The following is a 21,118-nucleotide window of genomic DNA, read 5'->3' as shown; positions in this document are numbered from 1 at the left end:
GAAGTCTGTATTTGGATCAAATCTTCTGAGCAAAGGCTTTAATGCCTGCTGAATTGACTCCTGCCAATTATAGAAACATGACTGCTCTCTTTCAGGACTGGCCTTCTCAGCTGGACATTGGCAGCTAGAGAAGGTAAAGCCCAAGAGAGATATTAAAGCTTAAGAGGAGAAAGCTAAAGGCCAGATTACCCACAGTGATCCGCCATTTGTATGTCTTAGATACCGAAGTGCTACTGAAACAGATTTGGGGAATAATTGGCAGGCAGCAATCTGATATTAATCATATATTCTTTTCTCATCCCTCTCTTTCCCTCAACTGATGAACCACAATTCACCTTGAAGATCTTAGAAAACATTTGGAAAAGTGTTCACTAGCTCCCTTACCTGAAAGAGTTCTGTTCTGGACGAACTATGCTTTCTGATTCGAAAATGGCAAGTTCTGGAGGAGTTACATTGAAAGCTACCACTGAGCACCCTGTACTCCTGGTCACACAAGCCAGGCGCAGCAGGCTGCCAGACCAGCACTCTCTATAAACCCCGAGATCCACAAAAAGTATCTGTATTTTTTTTATAGGCATGTTTGGCACTGCAGATTAACCTCTGCTGGAGGTTAATCATCTAATCTGACAAACAAACTATTTGCCAATAGAACAGAAAAGTCTACTTTCTAATGCAGACAAAACTGCTGGTTTCTAAGCTTTTCTGATCTTTAATTGAAGGTAAATGAATAAAAAATAAGCCCATAAATATGAATGTGACGAGGCCCAGCTTGCTTTAGGTGATTTGATTTTCAAATACTCAAGGAAAAGACAAGCTGAGTTCTTGTGATATGCTAACTTTGTAGAGTTAGAGAGCAAGTAATCCAGTATTACTGTGCCTTGAGAGTTTGAAGGGAACTATGTTAACATAACAAGGACTTGGAAATAAGCTCTGGAAATTGATTTATCCTGGCAGTAATCAGGATGACTGGCTAGCTTCTTTAGCTGATTGACTGAAACAAACGCAAGATCATATGGACACATTAGGAAACCAGAACACAAGGGCTTGGAAGAAATTTTAGTATTTAACTACTCTGATGCCCATACCTAGAGATAGCGATAGTCAAAGGACAGTGTGAAGGGTTTTTTATATATGGCTTTTATTAGTTTCTTGAACCACATATGATATATAGGAACTCAGACATTGCAATCAGGCATCTTCCTTTCTTAGGGATGAAGATAGGTTTAACTATTCTGATCTCTCATCTTTGCATATAATATTGAGAATCATATTTCTGTATATGTATCTACACATAAATTAAACAAAACTTTTGCTTTATTCATACATCTAGTATAAAGCTTTATGATAGCCCAGGGGAAATGCCTGCACTGCTTTTATAGTGCAAAAACACAGCAAAAACCCCCACCCTGAAGGATCATGTGTGATTAGGTTAGTAAGAAGTGCATAGTATGTATTCACAGTTTAATAATTTCTTGAATACTCTCCTCTCATGACCTGGAAGGTCACAGAGTTGGCTTTCACGTCTTTAGAGTGAAGGGTCTGGTAAGATCTGAACAGCTTGGCTTTCTTGTTAATCAGGTTAACAGGTTTTACTCCTCATAGTTATTGGATCAGCCTTTGACCTTGTTGTACTACTGCTTACACATCCATAATTCAACAAACACTCATAACAGTGTGACAGGGGAGTGGATCAGGGCTCTCTATAGGAAGATGTATCTCTATATCGTCTAGCAAATCAAAAGAGCAAATAAGACTGTATCACAGTGGTTACTGATAAAGCCAGGACCCCACTGCAGTGATGTCTGTTGGCCAATCTTTTACAAGTAGCTTTTGAGATGTTATCTTGTTGCCCTAATTATTTCTCTGAGTAGTAACCTTCTGTTTCTTAAATACAGGAAAGCTCCAGAGGTTTTCTGCAATGAGATTTCAGTGTAAAATGTAATCATTTGTTCTAAATGTTGCTCAAAATCTTTGCATAACAACAGGAATAATTTCTTGGTTTTATGGTAAAAGAAATATATTTCCCCTTAAAAACTAATAAAGCTTTTTTTTTCTATTTAAATATTCATGTGGATGGATATTTTATATCATGTCTTGGTATGAATTAATCAATATTGCAGTCTCTTAGAAATAACTCAAGAGCCTTTTTTTTTTCTTTTAATGCATTAAAACGTTAACAGAAGGCATTAATGCATTCCGCTACTAACTTTGCAGAAACTTGCTGGTAGGTAGCCAGATCCTGAGTTTTTTTCCTGAGACATAAATGATCAAATTATTGTATACGATGAGTTTCCTGCATCCCTCCACTTCTGATGAGACTGTTCTCTATGGACATGTCCTGAAGAGCAGCTACTAGCCAGGAAGGTCCAAAAGAAAAGGTTTTGGGTTTGCATGATAAGGTTTTGGTAGTGGTGGGGGTTGCAGGGCTGGCTTCTGCGAGAAGTTACTAGAAGCCTCACCTGTGTCCGATAGAGCCAGTGCCAGCCGGCTCCAAATCGGACCTGCCGCTGGCCAAGGCCAAGACAATCAGCAACGGTGGTAGCACCTCTGGGATAACATATTTAAGAAGGGGGGAAAAAAACAACACACAGCATCTGCAGGTGGAGAGAGGAGTGAGAATATGTGAAAACAACTCTGCAGACACCAAGGTCAGTGAAGAAGGAGGGGCAGGAGGGGCTCCAGGCACCCAAGCAGAGATTCCCCTGCAGCCTGTGGTGAAGATCACGGTGAGGCAGGCTGTCACCCTGCAGCCCATGGAGATCCATGCTGAAGCAGATTTCCACCTGCAAACCGGGGAGGACCCCGCTCTGGAGCAGGTGGATGCCCGAAGGACACTGTGACCCTGTGGGAGGCCCACGCTGGAGCAGGCTCCTGGCAGGACCTGTGGACCCATGGAAAGAGGAGCGCAGGCTGGAGCAAGTTTGCTGGCAGGACTTGTGACCCTGGGGGGGACCCAGGCTGGAGCAGTCAGTTTCTGAAGGACGGCACCCTGTGGCAGGGACCCAGGCTGGAACAGTTTGTGAACTGCGCCTGTGGGAAGGACTCACACTGGAGAAGTTCATGGAGGACTGTCTCCCATGTGAAGGGACCTGCAGCAGGGGAAGAATGTGAGTCCTTCTCTTGAGAAGGAAGAAGTGGCAGAAACAATGTGTGATGAACTGACCACAACTCCCATTCCCCATCCCCTTGTGCCACTCAGGGCGGAGGTGATAGAGAAATTGGGTGCAAAGTTGAGCCCAGGAAAAACACAGCGGTGGGGGGAAGGTTTTAAGTTTTGGTTTTATTTCTCATTAACCATCTCTGATTTTGATTGGCAATAAGTTAAACTAATTTCCTAAAGTTGAGTCTGTTTTGCTCATGACAATAATTGCTGACTGATCGCTCCCTGGTCCTATCTAGACCCACAAGCTTTTCATTATTATTTTCTCTCCCCTGTCCAGCTGAGGAGGGGAGCAATAGAGCAGTTTTTGGTAGGAACCTGGGGTCTAGCCAAGGTCAACCCACCACAGTACCAAAGCTGCTGTGGAGGCCACTCCACCTTAGTACCCCATTGCAAGAGATTTTGCTTCTGATGTCAAGGTGGTAGGGGAATGGCAGCTGAAACAAGTTTACTTTCCATCAGAAATGCATGTAGGATTACCCTTAATGTAACACTAGTATTGTCTTCCCATTTTCCTTCACATCACTATCTCCATGCAATTGAAAACATTAAGACCAACACACAAAATAGCAAAAAACCCATGCTGTCAAATCTGAAGATAGTTTGAACATTTGCGAAATGTTTTTTTTTAAATTTAAGGGCTCTTGTCTGCTGCTGGTCTCCCTGTATGCTCCTATTTAATATTGCAGTCATGCTGCACATTTTTTCACACTAGCTTGGGTATTTTTTGCATTGCACAGCTGGATAGAAGAAGTTAGCATTCAGCCCAGCTGCAGAATGGCACGTGAGAAATATTTTCCAACACATTGAGTAAATGATTGATACTGGCAGCTGTCCAAGGCTCCATGCAGAAATTGTATCAAATTAGAATGATGATTAGTGTTCCGATTAAGATTTATTACCTTTATTCTACTTTATTAATTATTGTTTCTAAGTAATTTCCTTCAGGACATAATAATTAGCATACATTCATGGAGGCACTCAAAAGTAACCAAAGGAAATTGTATAAAAATCACTGTTGATGGCACAGTTCATTTCAGATGTACTTAACAATCCATGAATAGTATTGCAAAACATCTGGTGAAGATGGGTTACATGCCGTATAGCTCAGTTGGTTCAGCGTTAATTAGCACCGTTAGAAGGGAGCTTATTCACAGGTACCCACTCACCTCTTCACAGTACTTCAGGTCAACCGATTTGCCATCACTGCGAACACAATCAAGCATCCGTGTTTTGATACCGTTACCACAGACAGCCTTCTCGCTGAGCTGACATGTGCTCCAGTCTGGAAATAAAGAATTCATTTGTGTAGCAGACATTTTAGATAAAACTCATAATGATCCAATCTCCCAACTAATTCTAATTCTGAGGGCCAAAAGTAATCCTCACAAGCAACTTTTACACGTGCAAAGGCTCACGGAGACAGGCTGCTACACATTTTTGGAAACAGCAACTATTACTACAAACAGTAACTATTACTACAAACAGTTAGTGCCATGATGCCTTCCTGAAAAGTTCATATTTGTTTTCATCTGCATGGATTTTGAGCAAATCACAAAATGATAGGAGAAATACATTTCCTGGAGTTACAGCATGCACACTTCACTGAAGGTGCAAAGCCTCCAGTAATATTTTATCTGGATCAAATAGTCTGAATCAGTTTTCAGTACAAGCTCCACAGCTCCCTCCAGATAAGAACAGAAAGCTGAAAAATCTGTCCTGTAAGGTGAATGGAAGTAAGCCATAGTCCCCAGCTGCCACTAGAGCATAACACCACAAATACCTGTCACGTTGTAGTCATAGTGGTAGCAGTTTTTGTTCAAAGTGCAGGCTTCTGTCTCGGTGGCAGCAGGACAGGACTTTCCATCATCTGGTTGTCTCAGGGATTCAGCTGACCTTTCACGGACACTACTTCCATTGCATGGCTTGAAAGGGAGATTGGAAGCAGCTTTAATATTTTGGCACTCTCATATCTTTTCATGCAACATTATAACGACCTTTCAAGTAGTCCCTTCACAAAACACAAATGTAAAATAACAGGCTCATGCTGTTGGGTAAGAGAAACCATTTCCTTGTTATTTTAGAGATAATTTAGTCTGCTCTTGGTACCACCCAAGGTGAAATATACTCTATCTTGGTAACACCTGGGTACTTTCCTAACCAGTTTATATTTCAGTACTAGTGCTTTGGAACTCTCTCCCTCATAAACTGGATATTGCGATGCTAACTTTACAAACGCTATAATGTAGTGCACCGGAGCCCGAATACTCAAGAGGTCCTGAAACACTTTTTTATGTTTGGTTTGGGTTTTTTGACATTTCTTTTTGAAATTGCTGGCAGGAAGGGAACAGGAGGCCCAAAATTATCTTTCTATGCTCAGTCTTGATCTACAGACTTTGCTTGTTACAGGATAGTGACATTTTTAGTACAGTGACTCCACTGCTATGGAGAGGCTCACAGCTAGGGTCAAAGGTGGACTCATAAGCCACTGCCAAAGCTATTCCACCACATAGAACCCACCCGATGCTGAAGAATGACCACTGGGGACATTATATTTTGTGTTTTGGAATAATTTCACTGAATGGAAATTACTGGCACAGTTTATTTGCAGCCAACTACCAACAACCCTAAAGATGACAGTAAAGATAGATATTTACACATGTAATCACTGCTCAGTTCAGCATCTTTGCACAATACGTCATGCATACATTTTTAAAGTATACTCCTAAAACTGTAAATGTTACACTTCAGTATACTTCTTACCAAAGAACATCGAGACCATGATCCCCATTCAGACATAACACAGTCCTCAGGACATGGTAACGTGCATTTTCTAGCACCAAGTGGCATCTCTTCAGGGTCACACAGGTAGTCCTCTACAGTGTCAGAAGGACCATCCACAGTATTTAGCATGCACCTGGAAAAAAGAACTGGACATAAGCTGCATTTGCCATGGAATTTATACAGTAACTCTGTTCCACAGTATGCTGAAGCATTTTAACATTTTGTCAGAACATAACAATCTTAAGTACTTAAAGTAACAGAACTAAATATTGATCTATGAATATCCAGGAAAAACTGAAAAGCCAAAAGTAATATGTGTTTTTACAGATGACAACCACATAAAGAAATGCACCGACTTTAGAAAGTCCCTGTGAGTCATTTGCTGAGAGTTTCTGGGCAGGTGATTTACTTGACATTAGCTTACCTCTAAACGAGAATAATGCATTTATAGTTTAGACATATTTTGTGCATGCTTCAACTGATAATTTTAAATCTAGAAATAATAAAACTTCTAAAATTTTATATTCTTAGTATTAATCCCTAATTTACACTGATGCTTTTTAATTACCATTATATTAAATTAGCAGATGGAGGCCCAGTTAAGATGAGAAATGAATATGCTTAGTTTTGTAGAGCTGAAGACAACAGTCTTCATTCCACAGTATTTCCAATACTGTAGCATCTACTGTTAACATACCCCTTCCACCTGTCAGCAGAAGACCAACTAGTACATTACTAGGATCATTCAAATTAAGACACTTTCATTTGTTTTCCAGAATTGCAAAAGAAAAGCTATTATCAATAAGAAGCCTTTCACACGTGGGTAAATATTCAGCGTTTCTTCCACCTGACCACATTAATTTTTTTACTAATATCTTACATTATCAGACTAAACTAATTTTTGAAACACTCTCTGTTCTAAGGTAAACATAGGAGATGCAGCAGGAGCATTTATTAGCTTTGTGGAATTAGTATTTAACGGTGTTATGTGATAATAAATGAAGTGTTAGATGTTTTTAGTCCCAACGGGCAGAAAACACCTTCTTCCTTTATCTTTGATGGTAGTGTTATAAACATTGATTAATTTTGTTTTTTCATATTGGAGATTTTTAAGAGTATTCTATTGGTATTTGTTTAGATGCTACTCTGTGAGAACAGTTATGCATAGTCTTTCCATCTTTGGTCAAGCAAAGATTAAGACTTTGACCTTCTTGAAGTACACAGTTACACTGAGGAAACAGTGCTATTGTGAATAAAATCATGTAAATGTGCAAGTGTCTAAGTACTTTTAACATTTAAAGAAAAGAACATTTAGCACTTCACTGTATACAGCTCTCATTTTGGACCTACAGACTGAATTCACGTTATGCTTTATTGTTCAGATTTATAATCTCAAATTGTGTGTCATTGTACAGTTAGTCAATAAAAAACCCAACCAACCCAAACTCCATGTACTGCTTTACTTGCTGTTGTACCACACTATGTGAGACTAATTTTAATTAACCTTTGATTAGAGCTCTAGGATGATGAGCAAGCGTACAAGATGCCTAGATCAGAGTCAATAAACAACAGAAGATTTATGTATTTTTCTATTTTACTTCATTCACTTTTGCCACTTTTTCCTGTAATAAGCGTAACTACTATTCCCAGGTGCGTATGTACTTAAAAGGTTTTTCAAAATCATAGTTTCATATACAAAAAGGACCATTTCACCTTTCAGAAAAGCACTAAAATCATACGTTGCATTGTTTATAGTAGTATAAGGACAATATACATCAGTTTATAAACTAGGAATCAAGTTCTATACCCATAACCGGTAGACAGAGCCATATTGCACTCACTGAAGCTGTTGTGATTTACATCAGCCAGGGTTCTTGGTCCAGTATACTATGGCTGGACTTACCACTATACATGACATGGAATTACATCAAATTAAATACAGCCATGGATAAAAGTGAAGGCTCTCTACAGTGAAGGAGGAGCAATACTGTTTTACCTGACTTTCCTCGTTTGAACACCTTCTCCACAGTTCTCTTTTAAGTCCACGTTGGTCACCTTGCAGACACTCCAGGGCTCAGTAACCCATACGTACTGTCTGCAGTCACTGTGGCAGGGGACTACCTCATATACCTGGAATCCACATCAAACATCAGTTTTGTTGCACACAAATAAAATAGACATGCAACAGTGATCATGCAAAAAAGATGAGTGCTCTTTTTGGTAATAATAACAAACGTAAACTTGCTGATTTAGAGGCTGTAGTAATAATACAGATAAAATACTTGATAGAAAACTATAGAAATAACAAAAAGTCAGAAGCTAAGACACCTAATGACAGATTTCCTGGTTTTCTCTGCCACTGAGCCCATGCTGTGCCATTTCCACCAATAACATCAACCCAACTAACATGAAATCTGTAACCAGTCTATCTCACAAGTATACATTTTAGAAAAACGCTGCTAAAACTCTGATAAAACTTTACTTCTACCCTTCACATCTCTCCTTAACTATTCCATCCCATCCAACTGTTATTTGTTGTGAGGGTTTTATATTTCTAAAGAAGGGTGAGCTCAAGGTAAATTATACCAATATATACCGATTCACTTTATTTTTAATTGTGTATACTTAAAATCACTCTAATATATTCTTGTGCCAACATTAGTACTATGTTTACATTTGAATGCAGATTTGAAATAGTATCTCAAATAATTTATACAATGTTCCATACATTTTCTCAAACATAGATTACAAAAAAAGGACAGACAATGTAAACTTTGAAGCACAATCAGGAAGCACAAGTTAAGGTTATCTTTCTATTTTAGAAACTCTTACCTGAGCCTGAAGAAAGTATTTTCATGAACCCAAAAGAAAAACCAAAGATAAAAAGAAAGAATTATTAGAGTGAAGCATAGGTATTTTAATGGCATTCATTTAGTTTTTATTACAAACAATATTCTACAACTTCTGACAAGCAAAAGGCATCCAATTTTTCCTCTTGGATCTCCCTTGCTGTCATGAGGCATTTTTGCAAGAGGTTTGCCCTTGGAAGAAAATAAAAGTTTGTAAATCACAACTAGTGGGAAAAGACTATAATTTAGCTAGTCTTTTTTTCAGTCCCTAACACATGATCAAGCTGTTTCCCCTTTTTGCCTATAATAAGCATCAGCTCTTCACACAGTAGGGAATCCAGTTTCCCTCCAACAAGAGAAAATCCACAACGATTTTGGAGTGGATACTGGAGTTCTCTATTAATCAAAATTGCTCTGACAGCATTAAGTGCAATACGTTCAGGGGAATAAAAGAAACTGGCAGTTCTTATCCATCCAAAGTTCCTAAGTCCTTTATTGAGCATCTTAATTATACGTTGATCACTTAAAAGCCTATTGCCTCAAAATTTTCTTATACCAGCTAACTTCACATATCATTCTGGGTATCAAGACAGCACAACTAATATTTTTAGACAGTCTAAGACTTAAACAAGTCCTTAGTTTCTTTTCAGCAACACTTCTTGGGTAGAAGAAGAGGGCTAATCGGTTGATAGTTTACCAGTTAACCTGCAACAAATTACCACCAGTCACAAAAAAAAAAGAAGAAATGATGCCTCGAACAGTGAATGTGTAGAGAGTCTGATAGAGTACTATGCAGCTGATCAGCCCATGCAAAAGACCAGCACAGTCAGCATATTTGGGCTTTCTTTAAAGTACATAAGCATTAACTCAGGCATAAAGATGGGTGATGTAAATGCATGTTAAGGAAGGTATTGGACTCAGTGCACAATTTGTAGTCACATGGGAAGTGGCACTTTATTTATTCTTGTCCAGGATTTCCAAAATCAGAACAGTGAAGCCTTAATTTAGGGAAATGTCTCTATATGTCTCACTCTGGTCAGCATAAGAAGAAATATATAAACCCCACATATTCAATAGCCTTTCCAGTAACAGAAAACTTGGATATCTTGCCAGAAAGCCAAAGCCAAAGCAGAACTCTATATTGCATTGCATGTGTTTAGTGGTGTTCTCCTGACTCTACTGCCATTTTTGTAACTATGACTGTAGGCCATGACAGTTGGGTGGTGTAAGGATTGCATACCCACCTGTTGGATAAGTGGGTAAATAATGCCTGGAGCCAATGAAGAGAGAGATGTCCTCATTTTCTCTAATAGTCCCAGATTAGCCTCTTAATTTGAAATCCTCTGAAGTCCATTGACATGATTTTATAATAAACCTGACTCTATTATTGCTGTAATTATGCAGACTTTTAGCCTAATGAAGTGGGTACTGAGCAAGCTTTACAGAGTTGGAGTGTGGTTTGGGAGTCATCCTGGCATGCATGGCCCAGGAGGAAAGACAATCAGTGAGACATCTAGCATTCCCTGTGTTCAGTCCCCCTCCAAAATACAGTCATACATGTCAGCCCTGAAAGATGTTGAGCAACTTTCTCTTAAAACTTGACCAATGTCTTAGGCATTTTGTTTCAATGTTTCACTAGCCTTACCATTAGAAAGTTTTCCCAAGGCTTAACGCAAATCTGCTTGCAGTGGTCTAAGCCTACTGCTTTTTATCCTGTCCATGATGGCCATGGAAAATGGATTATTTCCTCCTTCTTTTCAACAGTCTTTTATGTACATGCTAGCTGGCTGCCAGCATCCTCCCTTTCATCTTCTCTTCCATAGGCTAGACAACACGTTGCAGTCTTTCCTCAGTGTCCATAATTCCTAGACCTCCTACAAAACCCTTTGTACATCATCTTCCACATACTTGTGGGCACCAAAGACTCAGTCTAAACATTGTGCTTTTATGTATGCAAATAAGCATTTTACATATGAAGTATTAAATATATAAATAAAACAAATTACACTTAATAATTGAAATAAATATTCTGAAGTCATCAGTTTTCCAGCTGCATGACTAGTGGATTACATTTCGATTAAATAATTAACTCAAAATTAGAATGCAGGTGTATTCCCTGCATGTTTCTGAATTGACAGTGAATGTATTTAAAATTGAAAGATACAGCCTCTATATTCTTCGACATTCTTGTCCTATCTATAGAGCTCCCTTCTCGTGAAAGTACTATATTTCAATTTTATTTTTACAATAATTACATTTTGAATCATCTGTTATTATTTGACAAGTACCATGTATTACAATAAACCAAATTCGAGTCAAAGTACCAGTAGAGGGCAATCGTGTTGCACATAAGTGTCTAACAGACCTCTAGCAAAATAACCTTTGATGCAGAAAAATGCAAGCCAATTATGTACTGCATGAATATTAAAGACGGAAAAAGACTTCTGTATAGACTATAATTTGCTCCTATTGAAACACATTCCTCCTAATTTAAAGCATATTTACATGCTGACCTAAATCCAGCAGCCCTCATTCTATTTTTTATTTTGTTAAAGTAGATCACAAACTTAGTTTATTAGCTGCAGTTTAACACTTATTATTTTCTAAATTAGAACTAATTACTTCCCTAAAGTAGAAAATTAGATCAACAAGCCGTTTCACTCTGTGCTAGCAAAATGTCAATAGGATAATATTAAGTACATGCCTTTTTATTCAAATGCAAATTGACAGCACTTTTTTTTTTTTCATTCTCTGAATATTTACAGAGAAGACCATGTGGCTGTTTAACATGCCTCTGCAGACTAAATTAAATTCAACAGTAATATGATTATAAATCAACTCTGAAGAACATAAGTTAATTGACAAGGAAGGTTTTTCTTTCTAAAACTCTCGAAGCAAACAGGAGCAAACAAGCTTCAGGGATTTGACTTGGACTAGACCTAAGCTTGGTCCCAAAAACTAAATGCTCATTAGTGGTCAAAGCACTCCCAGTGTGCTCTTGGATCACATTTTCTGGCTTAGTTTCACTTGAAGAGGATCCAGACTGTGCAGTCAGACTGCTCTGTACTGGAAAATCAAGTGTGGTTAGTGGGACAATGGGGAGATTGACTTCAGAAGTGCATTCCTGACTGGAACTGCAGTGCCAGGGCAAGTGTACACAGAAGGTTAAGTTCCAGCTTGACTAAAACCCGCTGAGGGGCACTGGGATGATACTGTGTGAGTGTTTGAGATCTAAGATGGTCAGTGAATGACACTAAGAATCTTACTAGTTTGAGCATCTGTAATGAGACATTTTACCCATTGTAAGAGAAGGTCTTCAGAAATGTGGTCTTCACAATCTGCATGTAAGAATGTTTTATTGTCTCCAATCTGCAGTTCAGATAATGTGCTAAATTCTTGCAGACGAGGAAGTAACGAAGGCAGATCCTATGCTGACTGAAGAAATCTAAGCCAACACATACTCCTTCTACCTGCATCTGCACCTTATGTTGTATAGTTTTTCTACATCAACAAACCATACAGCTGAAAGTGTTATCTGAGATATGGAAAAAGCTATATCAATAATGCAAATATAAATCAAATTACCTGATTGACATGATCTAGCTTTGGACAGGGTCTTCCACCATTGTACGGTTTTTCACGGAGCCATTTAGAACGAACCTTTACCCCACTCCCACAGGATTTACTACAGCGAGACCAGTTGGACCACTCACTGAGCTTGCAGTCTGAGGGACATGGAATAATACAGGCTTCCTCAATATAACCTGTGTGAGTGGAAAAGAAAGAGAAATCTCTTCAGCATGTCACTCTGCCACTTCTCCCTGAAGCCCTCGTCTACTTCATTTAGATTGTCCAAAGTTTGACTTGACAGGATTGTGTGAATAGAGAGATCTTTCCATCATTAGGGCTAAATTAAATTCTGCAGAAAATTGACACATATAGCTGGAGACTATGCTAGAGTAGCAGCTGAGCATCCTCACTGCTATCTGATTAGGATTCACACTCACCAGGTTTCAGCATTCAAACTTTCTGACAGCTACAGCATAATTGACACTAACCCATCTCTTGGTTGCATCATTATTACACTGCAAAAACAATTTAATTTTTTTTTAAGGAAAAAAGTTTAATTAAAAATCTCTCCATAATTGTATCAATTAATTCAATTGCAGTTATACATCAAAAATCCAACTGAATCAAAAGATAGGCATCTTACCAGCCTGGAGGAACGGAACTTAACACTTTGTGACCTTTCTAAGGCTAGAAAGAGAGAGTGGCCTGCCACATTAATGATCTGCCGATTAACAACCATCTGCCCCCAGTAGCACACTGAATAATTGCACTGAATGGAAAAGCAGATGTTTGGTTTGGATAAGTCATCAGTCCTGAGAGGTTGGAAAGGGGTATAACATGGTCTGCAGGGAGTAACACGAGGCCTCAATTCACTGAATAAGTGAAAATGTCTTTCTTTCAAAAGCAACATATGCCATAGCTCTACAACATGTGTCATTTATGCCAATATTTACAGCAGAAGCTATAAAACCTCCAATAAAAATCTGGTCTTTACTGCATTTTTACAACCATACCCTAAACCTGTATGAACTCTCCTCTCTCCTTTCCCGTGTCAGATCTGCAATGTGTTTACTGTTGGCAAATGTGCACTTTAAAGAAACATCAGTGCATTTGAAAGTGAATTAAAACGTGCGATGAACACAGTTGCAAAATAAACACATACTTGGGTAAGATCATTCTCAAATGACTGGCACAGTTTGCTAGGCATGGTTTCAAATGTTTCTCACATATCTTGAATTTCTTTTAGTTTAAAAGCAATCACTGTCATTTCCTTCAGAGTTGATGTTAGCAGCTTTATGTTTTTAATCTATACTTTCTAAGTAAAGCTATTCTGACTCTTCTAAAAGCAACCAATACCAAACAATCACAAGCTGTGTAAAGAATAAAAACACTTAAAAGATTTCAATTCTATATACCTATTTCTAGTTACTTCCATTAATTTGGTTGAGATATAAAGAACAGAAAGGCTTGGGTTTTTTTAAATATACAGGAACATTCAGAATATTTTATGGTTAAATTCAGGTGATGATTTTATCCTATATAGCTTTCCTCTGTTTGGAAGTGTTAAACAAAGTGTTAACTAAATACACAGAGCACATCCTGAATTTGAGCACTGTGGAATTACTGTTCACCAAATATACCTTCCTTAAAATGGCTAGAATGTTATTAGCTTGAATTACAAGCATGTTTATTCAGTGTCTCTCGCCATTTGATTGATCAGCTCGGTGATATTGTATGAAAGGTACACTGTGTTAGACAAAATATGTTTTTGAAGATCATATCACTGCACATCAGAGATGGTGACATAGATTGCCCTGCAGTAGTAAATGCAGAATTGATTACATTTCACCTTACCTGACATCTCTGAGTGAATCTTAGAAATCAGATACACCCTGTCTCAGGGCCCCATCCTACATTGAACTTTGATTGCATAAATATCAAACTCTGTATCTTCACCAGAAATGAGCTTTAAAAAAGCCTTCTTAGGTGCTGTACAAAACCATATACTCATACAGTTAAGAAACTACTGAATGAAAATGGACAATAGGAAAAAAGTTAAAGGAAACAATTCCCTCTGAGCAGTAAAAAAAAGTGTTTAGTGATATTTATTGTCTGATAGAACTAAGTGAAAATCCTACTGCTCTTTATGAATTTTCTTGAGATTCTGAAATGCTGCCTTTATTTCCAGTATAACTTCTACGTAATTTTTTTCTGGAGAAACCTTTCAGCTATAACACAGCTATGCCATTTAGCATTTGTTAAATCTGCCTCTGTAATTAATGTCTTGAAGAAACACATTCAAGTTGCTTTAAATATATTGTAAATCCTTAAGTAGGTAACTTTAACTGGTACAGGCTGCTTCAGGAAGACTTTATTTTAAAGACTTCCATAAACCTCTGAGCTATTTTAAATTTGTCTTAACTAATCTGAAAGGGATCTTCCCAATCTGCCGCAGTTATAGAAAAAGATCTTCTCCAGGATATCATGATATTTGGGACTTGGATAACTATAGCATGGGAATACTTCAGAGCCTACCAAAAGGAGCCCGTGTGGAATACACTACACTAAAATGATTGACAAATTAGAAACTGTTTTGCCTTATTTCCCTTTAGCTCATCCAAACAAAGACAATAAAGATTTTTTTGAGATAATCAGAATGCTAGCCAAAAAGTTTAACAAGATTTTTAGAATCTTGCAGACAGACGCAGTATCAAATACATTATACTATACGCAAGTGCCAGGTAACATTTTAATTACACTGAGCTGTACTTCAAGTGATTCTATAAAATATCAAATGAAACCATACCACTACAGCAACCTTTTTTCACATTATCAATGAAATATCTATATTGAAGTCAGCCACTAAAGCTGCTTTACTACAGAATGCCAAAAAGCCAGAAAAGCATCATCTTACAGGTAGAGTGTCTTAGTAAGAGGAGTTGTAACGTGGAAAACCACAAGGTTGTTTATATGTTAAAGCATATTGGAGAGGATGCAGTGTGCCAGCTGACATTTCCTACCTACTTTATAATGAAAAAATACCGAACTGCAATCTTATACTGGGTCCTTAACCCTACAAGCTTCATGGAATAGCTTCAGCTCACCATATTGCTCTTTCTTATGCCATCTCGAGGATGGCCTATGACGCTCTCTTCCCCCTCACTCTTATTTCCTCAGAAAATGGGTCATCAAGACCCAAACTCCACATGTGAAAATTAACCAGCTGAACAAGAAGAATGGAAAAGACACATGAAGAAGAGAACAGAACAAGAATGGAGTCAATCATTGAAGGCATAAAATGAAGCTCTACAAGGTAGGCAGGGTTGGAGCTACTGGAAATGTCGAATATTTTTGGAGAGCAGAGAAAAAAACACATTATTATGCAAGATGCAAGACAAGCATAAAAAACTTCTAACCACTGGTACACTAAGAAGACTGGATAAAAAATAGGTCAAGGATATGAACTGAATAAAGGGATCCAGAAAAGAGTTTCACAGGTTCCAAGCCTTCTCCAAACAGAAGGAAAAGAAAATAAATGAGTGATGTTACTTTTCATGGCAAAGATTCAGAAGTCAAAAGAACAGAAGAGACAAAAGACAAAAGTGAGACTGAGGGGGAATACAGGAAAAGGTAAGCAAAAAAAAGGGAGAGGGAAGAGGAAAATAAATGGCTCAGAACACAGAGTCAAGAGAATTGTAAAGACATACTGTACAGGGATAGAAACAAAGAAAGAACCTATTCTAGTAACTTCTGACCAGACAGTGAGATGCGGTGAAGAATGTTTCCACAAATAAAAACAGAGGACAAAGGGAAGAAATAAAAAAACCCCTGTGGCCTCTGATTTGCATTCTATAGATAATTAGCGTGTAGAATGAAAATGGCCCTGCTATATCTGACATTTAAAAGTTTTTGGCATATTCATCCCTTGGCATACTCTTTTCCTCTCAGGTGCCTCACTATTTTGCTCAGCAGACAATTTAGCATTTAGCTGTGCCACCGGACTCCCTCAGAACCCAGGCAGAAGCAGACTTCAAATTGTTTGCAGATATTTCTCTAGCCAAGAAAGAAGACTGAATTAAAAAAAAAACAAAACAAAACCAAAATTGTTGCAAATGGCTTGTCCCACTACATTTACTACCCATCTAATGGTACTTCTCAGAAAAACCTTCTCTGAAGCATGTCATCACCCCAGATGCCTTTTTGTCTGTATGATGTCAACATATCTTTTAGGGTGACTAAGAATGATAATCTCCAGAAGTTCATAGCAGTCACCCCTCAAATCCAAGAAAGCAGATATTCAGGAACTTTGAAAAGTTTATACTCTTTTTTTTTGTTGTTGTTTTTGTTAAATTTCAGATGCTTGTATTTGTAAAATTTGTCCATGTTGTAAAAAATTTAGCAAGTGAGAAGAAAGGATACTGTGATACATAGAAAACATAGAAACACAGAAACCAGAAATATTACATGAAAATGGGACTGGTGACGCAGATGCATAGTTTCTGACATGCAAAGGACGTGAACGAGACATTTTTCAATTTTCAGTCTTGTTTCCACTCTGATCTAATCATCCTTGAAAGGGTGCCCCTTGTGTTAGACACTGTAAGTCGAACTGTTTAAAGAAACAGTCCTCTAATGTGGGGGTGTCTGTATGGTGGAATATCACACAGTTCTATCGCACAGACAGGTTGTGTAACAAAATTGCAGCAAATGGCACACTAGAACCTTGAGGTTTAAATAACAAGTGAGAAATTACCAAGGTAGAAATACAGTACATGCAGAGAGGAGGAAAGAATGAGAGAAGTGAAGTGGCTTATGAAGAAGAGCTGAGGAAAAGAGTGTGAAGGTGAGGGAGGGACCGTGAAATAGAAGAGCAATACTGTAAAAGCTGAAAATATGTTCTCTGGACATTAGCAGTTCATGTTCTGCCTACTGTTTCTCCTCCTGACTAAAGTCTTTCACTTTCCTGCAGGTCTTCCTTCCCCCAACAACATCTGAGGTATGTTGGAGAGATGGGACCTTGGGGTACTGTGGTACAGATCATCGGCCCTGCATGGTCCAGAAGGGTATTGGAAAGAGATGCCCATCTCTTAAGGCCTATTCCTTTTCCCAGTGCAGTCATTTCTCAATTATTTCAGCTCCCATCAGCTGAACTTCACAAGGCTGTGAAATGGGCAGTTGTCTACTGTGAGTGAGAACATGGCTATTATATAATTAAAGATTTATTACTGAGACACAATTTAACAAATAGCTTTGAACCACTAGGAGTATGAACTGAACTCATTATTAAAAGGGAAAGGTTTACTGTCCCATTGCTAATTGACTATAAAATCTGGACTCCTAGAACAAAGTCATTAACAGATGTGATGGATAAATTATAATGGAGGACTTTAATGGACTTCACACTTGTCTAATGACAAAGCAGGTTAAGTACATGTATATAAAATTTTTCCCCACAAACCTCGCCTGCAATGTGTAAGAACAGACCAACTACTTGAGTTGAAGGCTGCAGACATAAAGAACATCTTAGAAAGTGTTTACATGAACTTTTTTGTCCTTAGGACTGACAGAGTTATCAGTCATGAAAGCAGGAGCATATGTCATGCTACATTTCCAAGAAAAAAACTGCAATGTCAGAATGGTTCATGCTCCAAGGAAATATAAAGTTCTTGGATCTCATCTTCCGTGATGAAGAAAAATACAATTATTTGCATTTCACTTGTAACACAATATATGAATTTCTTGAGACTATTCATATTTCTGTCTATCCTCAAAACCTGAGAGCAATTGTTAATGTTTAACTATCTTCTGCATCAGCAGTTCTGTCTCTGATTAACTAATTACAGGTCTTTGGGTTGATGGATGACTGCTTCATGACTGATGTCCTGTTGACAGGGCAGATATGGCAGCATCATAATGCAGAGGCCTAAGCTAGTCCAGGGTGATAGGTAGCATATTCCTAGAGAACACACAACAGGACAAATATAGCACCTCGTATATGTTAAAAAAAAAAAAAATCTTAGAAAAGATACAAGCTATAAAACAGCAAAGTATCCTAAAAACAATTTGAGAACCTAAGCCTACTACCATAGTAGATTAGAATCTCCTATGGGAAATATATTTATTTTAGAATAAACGCTCAACAGAAAGTCTCAATTAAATTTTAACACTGTGCCATTTTTTGTTGGTAGATTTTCATTGCTCCAGGTTAGAATATTGAAAGAAAAAAAAAAGATTTTAAAAAATCCGACTACAATTGGATACAGCAAGTTCTAACTGACATCTTGGACCCTGTAGACTGTTATAACATACGGGATTTTACTATCACACACATAAGCAATTAAACACAAAATTCCTCGATTCACATTGGTACTCTAGCAGCTGTTGTAAAAGTATTCACTGATACGCAGATATTCCTCTCTAATCCCCTGCATAAGCCTTGTAGCCATGGAGAGCTTTGTAGAGTCAGCACAAATCAATGCATCTCATTTGATTAATGCTAAAGGGGAAAATAATCTCACACTAATAAGGCAGCAGACAAACTACCCTGGACTGGTTGACTGTGCCTTGGGTCTTAACAGTAAACTGACGTGAATTAAGAAGGGTAATACGACCTATATAAAAATGCTGCATCTGTCTGCCATTCTACTATGTTTGCTTTCACTATGCGCACGCAAACACAACCACTGCTTAGCTTATGTGGGTCACGATTCATAATTGATATATGATGGAGGAAAACTAAATATTGAAGAGTAAATAAATAGTGTAGTTCATAAGCATGACAGTGGCCTGCTTCTCATTTTTTGTGATGAAAATTCCAAGGTACAGTTTAAAGGGACTGCAAAGAGATTCTCTTTCAATTTTTTTCACAAATACACTGAAACAGATTGGTCGCAGACATATGTCATTATCCACAGAGCTCTAGCATACTAATGATGACAAGGATAAAGCTATGAAAAAACAACTGCTGCTTTTCTAATGGAAAAAACCCTCTCACACTTGACTATCTAGCAAACTATACATTTCTGTATTTCTCCAGTAAAATTACCTATGCATTACTGAAACAAAGCAGGAACCAGAAACCATGCAATTTATGTGTCTTCCATTAAGGAAAACAGGTAAACAACAGCTCAGTTACCACTTTTAGCTGACATTACCACATCTGTTAATAACCGTTGGCTGTTAGCTCCTGTCCACACTCTGCAGAGCTGGTATGGCTGAAAAATACCAGTGGCAGAATATTTCAAATTGCTGCTGAATGGTGTTATCTCTTTCACCAATAAATTTAGCTCAAATTTGAAACAAAATACTTTGGAAAGAAGAAATCAAAATATTAGGCGTGTATATAATACTGAAAAAAACACATAGAAAAGAAGAAAGAGAACACCTTGTCCCTCTGCAGCTGAAATTTAGGTCTATTCTCAACTGTTAGTTTGGGATTTCTTTTGAAGTACCTGTAAAGCTACAGAAAGCTAAGCATCTTCCCAAAAGGACTCTGTCCTCTGTTTCTCCAATGTTCTCGTCCAGCAGTAAAAACAGATTTATTTAAACTTATTTTGCCTTTCCTTTTGTTTAGAGTTATGGTCACCCATGTCTTTTTGAGAAACTGCTTCATACTAGGGACTTTATAGCTGCATCCAAACTTTCAAAGATTGTCGCAAGAATCTTCTAATGGGTCTTCATTTAGGGGCCTTCCTTGTGTTGCATCATTCCTTTAGCCTCTCAGTCTATGTGAAACTGTTAGTTAACTATTCTCAAATCTTTTGAAAATGAGATGTCAAGTAGAGTTCAAAAGAGTTGTTCTCAAAAGAGTTCTGAAGTATTTATTCTTCTGCTCCTGTTTACCTTTTCTTTCCTAAGTCAAATGAATTCTGATTATAAACACACAACATTTCACAAAACAAACAGCTTATGAATTTTTTGGCACTGCAGAGCAGGTCTGTCTTTTGATTCCTCCCACTCAAAACAGCATGACTTGCAACAGTGACCTGTTCATAGCCTCATAAATTTACATAAAACTTTTGATAGTCTTGCAATCTGAGTTTCTTGTGACATTTTAGTATATCACAAAACATATCCCATGATATATTAACAACATCAGTGTGGGTGTAGTTTGTCCCGCTTGTCAGAATTAGAGGGTGTTGTCACAGGTGAAGAAGTACAATTATCCCCATTTCCCACCTCACGATTTCATAGTTTCAGGAGATAATAGAAGTCCAAGTAAAAGTTGGACATCGCACAGGAAGCATCTTCCCTTAAATAATGGTCTTGATTTCTCTCCTAGTCCAAACTAAGTGACCAAATCATGTCCCATAAAAACTGCAATTACATACTGTACTACTTGGAAAAGAAATTACAGACACACAGGAACTAACAGTAAAACAGATTTCTGAATAAAGCAGATAATATAGCAGACAAACGTGACTCTTCTTTGGATGAGTTACAAAATTAGTGAAAAATTCAGTGCTATCATTTCCATAGAGAAATAAGCAACTCTGTTAAAATTTACAAAAAATAACCCAAGCAGGCTTGAATTATGAGTCCTGCCAAATTTAGCTTGAAAAACTAAAAGCAGATTGATGGGAAGCTACAAGGCACTTTTATTTGCTAGCAGGTGGAGTAACTATTGTGATAACACAGAAGTCCCTTGTTGATTTGGCATAATATAACTTTTATGTTTGTTTTTAAAGAAAAAAAATCAAACAGCATACTGAAATCTAGAGATGATGCCAAACTGCAGACTGTCATACACCAAGGG

The 21,118-nt window shown here is 37.8% G+C and overlaps 1 protein-coding gene across 1 annotated transcript in view; it reads right to left on the bottom strand.

The window, feature by feature from the left end:
• THSD7A (thrombospondin type 1 domain containing 7A) overlaps positions 1–21,118 on the bottom strand; it is a 199,780-nt gene that overhangs the window by 17,810 nt on the left and 160,852 nt on the right. Inside the window, exons 15-19 of the mRNA XM_082015333.1 lie at positions 12,379–12,557; positions 7,941–8,074; positions 5,924–6,077; positions 4,944–5,085; positions 4,330–4,445 (exon numbers count right to left, since the gene is read on the bottom strand). Coding sequence (XP_081871459.1) covers positions 4,330–4,445; positions 4,944–5,085; positions 5,924–6,077; positions 7,941–8,074; positions 12,379–12,557 — 725 coding nt within the window. The remainder of the gene's footprint in view (positions 1–4,329; positions 4,446–4,943; positions 5,086–5,923; positions 6,078–7,940; positions 8,075–12,378; positions 12,558–21,118) is intronic.

The sequence above is a fragment of the Phaethon aethereus genome (genome assembly GCF_964289735.1).
Source record: "Phaethon aethereus genome assembly, chromosome: 2".
Taxonomy (NCBI): Eukaryota; Metazoa; Chordata; class Aves; order Phaethontiformes; family Phaethontidae; genus Phaethon; species Phaethon aethereus.
Note: the sequence above shows the minus strand (reverse complement) of the source record. Positions and strands in the feature narration are given on the sequence as shown.